The sequence below is a fragment of the Hevea brasiliensis genome, chromosome 10 (assembly GCF_030052815.1).
Source record: "Hevea brasiliensis isolate MT/VB/25A 57/8 chromosome 10, ASM3005281v1, whole genome shotgun sequence".
NCBI classification, from domain to species: Eukaryota; Viridiplantae; Streptophyta; class Magnoliopsida; order Malpighiales; family Euphorbiaceae; genus Hevea; species Hevea brasiliensis.
This window is the reverse complement of record NC_079502.1, coordinates 93,200,049-93,210,701: the sequence shown is the minus strand read 5'-3', so window position 1 is coordinate 93,210,701 and position 10,653 is coordinate 93,200,049. Positions and strand designations below refer to the sequence as shown.

At 30.7% G+C, this 10,653-nt stretch overlaps 1 protein-coding gene across 1 annotated transcript; it reads left to right on the top strand.

Annotated features, from left to right (window-relative positions):
• The first annotated feature begins 5,817 nt into the window (after positions 1-5,817).
• On the top strand, positions 5,818-6,724 carry LOC110642297 (cysteine-rich repeat secretory protein 38-like). The gene has a single exon (XM_021794285.2). It carries the CDS (start codon positions 5,916-5,918, stop codon positions 6,651-6,653), a length of 738 nt encoding a protein of 245 aa, XP_021649977.1. The 5' UTR covers positions 5,818-5,915; the 3' UTR covers positions 6,654-6,724.
• The last annotated feature ends 3,929 nt before the right edge of the window (positions 6,725-10,653 follow it).

The window sequence follows — 10,653 nt, the reverse complement described above, 5'->3', positions numbered from 1 at the left end:
TTAACTTGCATTTGATAAGAATATGATTTAGGCATTCCTTCATATTTTAAACCTCACATTTAGCCTTAACCTACCTTAATTTCATTTCAACCCTTGCAAACCCCCTTGAACCTTAATTCCCTAATTTCTTTAGAACCCAAATCATTTACCTAGCCATTAAACCTAAACACTACCACCTATTTATGAGAATAATATTTTAGCAATTAAGTGCATAAAATAAAATAATGATAAAAAAAAAGAAAGAGTTTGGAGGATTGAAACATCTTGGAAAGTGCTAGAGTAATTGTGAAAAGTTGATAAAAAAAAAAAAGGTCACCAAAATATCCCAAAGGTAATTTTGGGTGTGACGTGAAATAGGGACGCATACAAAATAAAAAAAAAAAGTATAAAAAGTAGTCCCTTTGTATAATCATTGTGATAGCACTTGAGATTCATTGTGAATTTCTTTCCTCTTGATAAAAAAAATTAAAAAAATAAAAAAAAATTAATAAAAATAAGAAAAATAAGAAAAAAAAAAGAATATTGGATGCACTTTGAGTTTCATGATTAATATTATTCTCATATTTTGTTTTCCTTATTCCCTTTCTTTGTTAACCACAATTTTACCATATTTAACCCCATTACAACCCTTAAAAAGACCTAATGATTCTTTGAAAAATGCTTGTTACATTAGTAGAGTTAGATCTTTTATGCTTGCATATGGGTTTGGCAATATAATCTTCCATACATTACTCACCATCTATTTGAGACACATTGGCTACCTATTTCATTTAGGTTTGTTTTGGCACAATTGACTCTTGTAGCTGGTTGGTATTTGTTGCTTGGGCTGATTGGTTAATTCTTAGCTATTTTGTAATTGTTGAGAGTGATTGCTTCATTCTTTGTGCTTTTGCTGGTGGGAACTTGGAATGTTGGTGGCTAGAGGTAAGTTGGTAGTTTGGATTAGTGATTTTTGTGTTTTCAAAGACTGATTCTATTCCCTTCCAAATGAGTTTTAATGAAATTTTGCTTGGGGACAAGCAAGAGTTTGAGTATGGGGGAATTTGATGCATGCATTTTATATCATCATTTAGGTGTAATTTTTGCACACAATTTACCCTTGTTCATAGCTATTATTATAGATTTTAACATATATTTAGTCAATTTTATAATTTTCACACTTCTTAGTTTAATTTTTGGAATTTACTTGTTTTATAGGTTAAATTTGGAGAAATTTGATGTATTTTGATCAGAGTAGCCATTTGGAGGAGATTGAAGTTGAATTGCAAAAAAATTTTGAAGTTGAGTAAAGCGACACAACAGCTTATGTCGCAGTTGTGTCGAATCTTGATTGTTGCACAACTAGCTTATGTCGCAGTTGTGTCGATCCCGATATTCAGGCCGAGAGTTACACAATCATGTCATTTGAAATGGGACGTGGCAGACTTTTTACCTCACTTTCTCTGGAACCTTCCCCCTTTTTACCCATTCTAGGGTAGTCCCCTCACCTATATAAAGTCTCCTTTATCATTTTCTTTCCATAGAGAGCAAGGGAGGCATTTTTGGCAAGAAAAGAAAGAGAGAAAGAGGGAGCACGGGATTCATTTTTCCAGCATTTTAGTTTTTCTACTCCTTAGCTTACATTTTCATTATTTCTTCATTTATACATTTGGGTTTGTTTAGAAATTATGATTAGTGAGTAGTTGTTTGAGATTCTAGAGATGGGTTTGTAAGTATTGATTTGTATTGTGGTTTTGAACTGATTTAGCCATTTAAATGAAGATTGTTATATTTTGATTTATTGCTTGTGTGCTTATTGCCTTGCTTGATGAATGTGCCCTCATTAATTTAAGCTTTAATCCTTAATAGATGGACTGAAAAGTGAATATTAGGGATAGATAATCTTGCAATAAACTTTATTTTCTTGGTGTTAGAGATAAGCTAAGAGGATTAAGGGGACTTTCCAAAATCAATTAGAGCATTAATTGGGTTTTTGTTAGGTTTGAAATACCGTGAAAACAGGGTTTGATTTAATGAAAACCAACTTTGAGATGCTTGAAAAAGGTTTCAAAAATTTAAGAATTGATTTCCCTCAAAATTGCAATTCTCATGTGTTTGGCTAAATTAGGGATAAACCACATGCAAACAATATAGAAAATCCAATCTCTAGAATCACTTTAATTTTTATTGAATTTAGATTTAATTCCTCTCAATTTCATAAATAGAAATTTCAAATTAAATTTTGGGTAATCTAGTCTAATTAATTTTAGTTAATTGTTTGATTTAGCTTTAATTCCTCAAATACCAATTTTAATTTCAAATTTTATTTTATATCTTTAAATTTTGACATTCTAATTAGCTTATACTTTTATTTCCAATTTAAGCACAATTCCCTGTGGGATCGATATCATTTTTTTTTAAAACTATACTACTGTGACCCGTGCACTTGCGGAAATCACACACATCAAGTTGCTCCTTCATATATATCTTTCAACACTTGTATGTACCTAATAGATACCCTCTTTTATTCTAACACACTCCATAAGACATCTCTTGGAACACTATCATAAGCCTTCTCTAAATCAATAAAAACCATGTGTAAATCTTTCTTCATATGTCTATATTTCTTCATCAAGCTTCTAATGAGAAAGATCGCTTCCATAATTAAATGATCAGGCATGAAGCCAAATTGATTGAGAGAGATAGAAGTATCATGACGTAGTCGATGCTCCACAACTCTCTCCCACAACTTCATAGTATGGCTCATGAGTTTAATTCCCCTATAGTTTGAGCAACTCTATATGTCTCCCTTATTTTTAAAAATAGGTAGTAAAATACTCCTCCTCCATTCATCAGGTATTTTCTTTGAGTTTAAAATCTTATTAAATAATTTAGTTAACCATGTCACTCCCATATCTCCCAAACACTTCCACACTTCAATTGGTATTCCATCGGGTCTACAGGCTTTACCCACTTTCATTATCTTAAGTGCTTCCTTTACTTCTAAAGATCTAATCCTTCTAGTATAATTCACATTCTTTTCTATTGTTCTATAGTCTATATTCATGCTATTACCATTTTGATTATTATTAAAGAGATCATTAAAATAATTTCTCCATATTTCTTTAATATCCTCATTTTTCACCAACACTTTTTATTCTTTATCCTTAATGCACCTAACTTGATTGAGATCTTGACATTTCCTTTCTCTCCTCCTTACTAATCTATAAATATCTTTCTCTCCTTCTTTAGTTCCAAGTTTCTCATATAACTTTTCAAAGGCCTGTGCTCTTACTTGACTAACTGCATTTTTTGCCTCTTTCTTTGCTATCTTGTACCGTTCATACGCCTCATTATTATCACATTTAGGTAATTTCTTATACCATTCCCTTTTTCTCTTCACTGCCTTTTGTACTTTCTCATTCCACCACTTTCTCTCTTTTGAGGGTGGTCCATGTCCTTTAGACTCTCCAAATACTTTTCTAGCTACTTCTCTAATCTTTGATGCCATCTGTATCCACATATCATTAGCCTCCATATCCAGCTTCCATGCTTTGGACTCGAAGCTCATTTTTGAACTTCACTTACTTTACTCCTTTGAACTCCCACTACTTTTTTCGAGCTATATTATTTCTTCTGACCTTACTTGAATTGTTCCTAAACTTGACATCCAAAACCACTAACCGATGTTGACTTGTTAAAGCCTCTCTTGAAATGACCTTGCAATCCTTACATAGAGCTCTATTTGTCTTCCTGGTTAAGAGAAAGTAGATTTGGCTTCTATGTTGCCCAGTTTTGAAAGTCACTAAATGTGACTCTCTTTTTTATAAAATAGGTATTTGTTAGTATTAGGTCGTATGCCATAGCAAAATTCATTATGCTTTTTCCCTCCTTATTTCTACTGCCAAAACTAAAACCTCCATGAACATTCTCATAACCTTGCCTATTACTTCCTACATGTCCATTCAAATCTCCACCAATAAAAATATTCTCTTCATTCGGTATGCTTTGCATTAAATCATCCATATCTTCCCAAAATTTTTGTTTACTCTCACTATCTAGTCCTATTTGTGGGCTATAAGCACTAACTACATTTATTGTTTCTCTTTCTAGTACTAACTTTACTAGTATAATTCTATCTCCTACTCTTTTCACAACTATTACAGTGTCTTTCAAAGTCCTGTCTATGATTATGCCCACTCCGTTCTTGTTTCTCTTCTTTCCAGTAAATCACAGTTTGTACCATGAATTACCTACTTCTTTGCTTTTCTTTCCTACCCATTTAGTCTCCTGAATACAAGCAATATTCACTCTTCTTCTTTCCAAGGTATCCATAAGCTCCATTAATTTTCCTGTAAGTGATCCAACATTTCAAGTACCAACCCTGATCCTCCTCATATCCTGTTCCTTCCTAATTGGTCTCCTTCCATGATATCTTCTATTGTTTTCTATGTCTATCTTATGTTATGTTCCACTATCTGTTCTACTATCTGTCCTTTGGACTAACTTCTTTATCCACACCCGTCCATGATGTGGGAACCCTTGATCACTTAACACCACACCCGGTGCCGGTATGGCACGTGGCTTTCGGTGAACGCCCTACACTCTTGCATATTTCTTACTACACCTGGGCTCTGATGTAGTGCGTCATAAGTAGAGGACGCCCCAACGTTTATATCATTTAAATCTATATCATAAGGTGTGACGAAATTTTAACGCTGGTTGTCACCTACTGTAACCCTCCTCCTTTATCCGGGCTTGGGACTGGCTAAGCGCAAACTATTTAGGCGGAGTTTCATTATGCCTTACTATGTAAACAAAAGAATAAAAGTTTTCTTTTTTTCTTTTTGGCCAAACAATATTTGGTATAACTTCTAGTTTATTTAATTATTTTGGCTTCACATTGAGTGTGCATATAGTTGGTAAACTTTAATTCAATTCACCAACTTAATGAGTTTACTTGATTTAAGTCCTTTTATAACTCATTTTAATTTATATAAAATTTGAAATAATTCGCAAAATTAAAGCAACGAGGCTTTAATAATCACTTGGAAAAGCAAAGACAAAAAGGTCTAAGTAATTCCCCTGTTCCTGAATATGCTAAAACCAGTGTACCTATGGTGAAATGCTTGTGGAGATGATGACTGGGAAAAAAACCTGTCTGTTGATGAAATCAGCCTTAATATTCAAACTAACATAGTTCAATGGGCGGTGCCTTTCGGTGTTTTTGTTGTTGTCTTCATTAGCATGTTCAGGATCTTGTCTTAGAATGTTCCAAGCCTATTTCTTTTCTTGTGACAGCAATTTTGCTGTCATAAGTTAAGTCTTCGTGGAGCTTAATACAATTTTAATTTGCCTACTAAAAAAAACAGTAAAAAAAATTTTCTCCAAACATTTGCAAATCAAACTCCTCGAACAATTGAGACTTGGACAAAAGCTTCCTCCGTATACTTCTTTTCTTTTGCTTGGTCAAACAATTTATTATATTTTTTTATTACTACATCTACGAGAAAGTATTGGATTTCAAATTCTGTTGTTTCACGAAAAATTTAAAAAATTAAAAATCTTGCAGACCAAATGATCAATCATTAATAACCAGTAAGTTAATTATGTACGAATTTCATAATAAATATTTAATTTAATGACTGTTGAACTCTTCTTCTGTGAAAAAAAAAAAAAAAAAGAATTTATAATAGCTACATTCTTGAATTTATGTTTTCTGTCACAAATCGCAGCCTATTTTTGAATACTTCTTCTCAGCTTGAGCATTTAGCAATATCAATGGGAAAAGGTCAAACTGTAACCTTAATAAATCCTGAATAATCAACATAGAGCTATGATTAGCACTATAAATATACATGCTACATTGTATTAATCTTAAACACGCCAAGCAATATATTTAATCATCTTCCAACGATCCAGCACTTGGAAACACAATGTCTTTCTCAAGAATTAGCTTCTTCTTCATTCTTTTAAGCTTAGCTGTAATCTTCCAAATGGTTCTTGGAACTAACCCTCTAATGCATTATTGTTCAAGCAATGATAACTTCACTTCCCATGGCCCATACGAAAGAAGTTTGACAAAACTCATGGGTAATTTCTACTATCTAGCTCCACCCAATGGATTTGCTCTTGGTTCTCTGGGCCAGAATAGCCAAGAACGGCCATATGGACTCACTCTTTGCAGAGGAGATGTCTCAGCCTCAGATTGCAGAACTTGTTTAGCAGAAGCAAGAAGTGAGATCCAAAAGCTCTGCCCAAACAAGAAAGAAGGAATTATATGGTACGATAATTGTGTTTTGAAGTACTCGAACAAGGATTTCTTTGGCCAAATAGACAACCAAAACAAGTTCTACCTATTGAACGTGCAAAATGTAAGTGATCCAATGACGTTTAATCTGAAGACGAAGGAGCTGTTAAGCCAACTAGCACAAAATGCTTCCACTACCCCAAGGATGTATGCAGCTGGAGAGTTGAAACTTGATGATCAGGGATCAAAGAAAGTTTATGGGTTGGCTCAATGCACAAGGGATCTCTCCAGTGTTGATTGTAAGAAGTGTCTTGATGGTGCCATAGGTGAACTCCCAAGTTGTTGTGATGGGAAACAAGGAGGTAGGGTTGTTGGTGGTAGTTGCACCATTATGTACGAAATCTACCCATTTGTTAATGCTTAAAATCTATTTATTTATTTATGCTATTCTTTTGGGAATCGTGGATCATTTACCTTATAAATTTGTGAGGATTTCTGAAAATAAGTACGTAAAATTTCAGTGATTGTTTAATTTGTTTAATGAAATTTTTGTCTGCATTTGCATATAAATTGATGAGTTTCCCAAGCATGCCTCATGATGCCATTCTACGTTTGCATATAAGTCCGAGTTGATTGAATTGCCAACTTAGTGATTATTTTTCTATTAAAGTGAAGATGATGAAATTGTTTTTCAAACTGTAAGGTCTATAATTTAAACTCCAATTAAACTCAATAAATCAGAAAGAAAGTTTGATTATAATTCATGGAAAGTCCTTTGCTCCATTTCTATAGGATATATAGTTGTTAAAATGGTGTTAATGAAGAACAAGAAATAGCCCTTGCATTGGATCACTAAATATTTATCATATGATATATATAGAAAAACATTGTATTATTATCACAACGGCTCATAATTAACAAAGAAAAACTCAAGAAAAATAAAAATTAAAGTGGAACTACTATGATTTTGATTATTATTTCACTAAACAATAATTCAAAACAAACAAAGGAACACAAAACACCTCAATTAGACTTAAGTTTCCTCCCTCTCATGTATATTATGAAATTTCCTTCCACTTAAGATAATTGAAATATACAAATACATAATAATGAGTCTCTAATTTACTATATATACTTGATTTTCTATGTTATTATATAGGTATCATATGTAGTGATATAATAGCTTAAGCTACTTTGACAATAGATACATATGCTTCTATGCTCCATCATCCTCGAACTCTATATCTAGGAATGGGAGGGAGATTAGATAGCCTCACCAAATTATCATCTGTAACATCGCATGAATTCTTGCATGAAAGGATAAGCCTGCTTTTCCTACCTTTAGACCCAGTAACATTCTTCTTTTTCTCACTAGGCTGCGGCTTATTGCCATTTCTCACATTCTTTGTGCACTCCTTGTAAGCTGCGATGAAAGGGTCCTCTTGCCAGCTCCCAACTTTTGCAGAAGTGCTTCTTCCAGGGGGCAGCTGTAAATTTTGGCATGGAGGAAGAGGAATCTTTTTGTCTTGATGTGCTGATGATACCTTTAGGGAGGAGGTATCTGAGTCATGGGGAATAGACGACGTCGTATTTGGAGAAGAAGATGATGATAGGTTAAGGACATGTAGGCCTGTATCTTGGTGAATGGCCTTGGAGACCCCAGGCATGTCCTCCCATGAAAAGGGTATGCTACCTTGTGAATAAACTTTTCTATGGCTCATCTTTTGGCATAAATATATAAATGCAAGAAGGATAGTGGGCTCTTGTATATATAATATATTGAGAGGGTTATAGGGCTATTTTCATGCACCCTACACCCTTTAACCGAAAAGAAGCCACAAGGGCAAGCAAGGGAAACGTGAAGATTAAGCTGGGTGTAGCTTTTAAACCAATTCAATGAAATTTATGATGATGTAAGGAGACAAGAAAGATAAGGTTCATTTGTGTTTGGTGACCATACTGGAGTTAAGAAGCATATTTATGATGTGCACCTGTGATCATGAATACAATGGTAGAAATTAATTAATGTGGATTTGATGTGATTGGCAGTGGAAGACTTTCCTAACATCTTGTGAGATAGAATTTTGTACTTCGGATTACAATTTTGGGTATGGCTTTTCAAATTCTTGTTTATGTGTATTAATTAAAAGCTGATTTATAATTATTTGAATATTTGCTCTCTAATCTATAATTTGGGATTGACTTCTTTTGGTTAACATCTAATACCTAATTTCTATATTTATATTTCATAAAGTGTGAGGAAGCTTATCTAAGTAAAATTCTTATTTAAATTAAGTTCATCATGGATCTAAGATATAATCATATGAGATTATATATTTAATAAATGTGTCACATCATACATTTTATATATTTACATCTTATATCTTGGGTTTACGGTGGACTGATTCTATGTAAGAAAAATCTTTTATCTAAAACTGATTTATTATAGATTCGAGATACAAATATGTGGAGTGAAAAATTCTTACTTAAACTTGGTCCACCATAAACCTAAAACATAAACATATAGGATCACCTATTTAAGAGGTGACCTCACCATAAATCTTATATCTTGGGTCCATAGTGAACCAATAAGAAAAAATCTCATATGAATCACTTATTTTGTATATGAATTTACTATATTTATTATGTTTTGACTTTGCAATAAATTAGGTTTAGATAAGAAATTTTCTAATAAAGTGTATTTTAAGACTCATCTTAAATGATACCCCGATATATATATATATATATATAAAAAGTTATAAGAAAAATTTAAAAAAAAAAATCTCAAGCTGATTATAAAGTAAAGGAACATTTACAACAACCTAACAGGTAGTATTTCCTGCAGGAACATGCAGCATCCATCCAATCTGAGAGGATCTTTGCATAAAACTTGTGGAAGCAGAGTTGAGAATTGAAAGACTGACAACAACCACCTAACCATAGAAAATTTGCTAAAAAAATTGGGGGGGTTGATGGCTGTAAAGAAAGCAATTTCTTGAAGTAAAGTGGAAGGCAAAGCAATGACTGGATAAGAACGCACAAAATACAGCAGTCAAAGAAATGGACATTTTAATATCATGATATTGGTAGCGTAATGTTGTGGTGTCATCAAATAATTAAAGGAAAGAAAAACCATGCCTGCTTGACGAATTTCATAACTATGCAACAGCTAACAGTGGTAGAAATTAACTATAAAGGGAACTTAATTATATACATATGTATGTATTTCCAAACTGTGAATCGTGTTGTTGGAAGGCGATCAAGTTTCCTCTTATGGGTGTTCAGCATTGGATAAGGATGAAACTTAATCTATATATATATATATATATATATAAAGCACTATGGTATTTCTAAAAAAATGGCACGTGACACTTCTCTTGAAAAGTTTGTCAATCTCCTTATATACGTGTCTCTTTTCATAAATGTTCTCATTTATACTAATCATTGTTAATTTTTTTTCTCTTTTAATTATTATTATTATTTATAATATTATCTTAATATTTATGATTCAAATTATTATTTTCTTTAAAATTTAATTTTTAAAAATTAAAATATTTTATAATTAAATGTAATATTTAAAAATTATTTATATTATTTTTTTATAAATTTATTTATACAAAAATATTATTTACTATATATTATCCTCTAAAATAATAATAATAATAATAATAATAATAATAATAATAATAATAATAATAATAATAATAATAATAATAATAATAGGTCATTGATGACCATTAGTTTAAAGAAAATTAATCATTAATTTATGATCTCATAATCAACTATCATATAATTTAATTAACCTTAAATTATTTCATATATTTAATAAATAATTTTATTATATTACTATATTTTTTATTATTTTTATTATGAAATCTTTATTAAAAAATTTGAGAGACAAAAAATGTAGCTTATATAAAAATTATAAAAATAAAATATAGAGATTTCACTTATTTATAATTATTTAATTATTTAATAATGAAAATATATAACATTATTAAATAATGAATTGAATTATTTAATAAAGAGATTTGACTTATTTATAATTATTTAATTATTTAATAATAAAAATATATAACATTATTAAATATAACATTATTTAACATCATTTTATTATTTATAATTAGTATATATTATTTTTTTGTTAATAATTTAATATTCTTTTTATTTTTTTTTAAATTAATTAATGGTTATTATTATTATTATTATTATTATTATTATTATTATTATTATCAACTTATGACCATTTAATTGAAACAATTAAGAAAATAAAAAATACTTTACTCTTATAAAAATTTAATTTAAATGCTTTTGTTGTTATTTTTTAATTAAATAATATTTAATTATAAAATAATTTTTTATTTAAATAGTTTTCATTTCTTTGTCTATATACAATATATTATACGAAATATTTGATACATATT

What these genes read in the sequence shown, in the direction of transcription:
- LOC110642297 (XM_021794285.2), top strand. Translation starts at nt 5,916, where the DNA reads ATGTCTTTCTCAAGAATTAGCTTCTTCTTCATTCTTTTAAGCTTAGCT.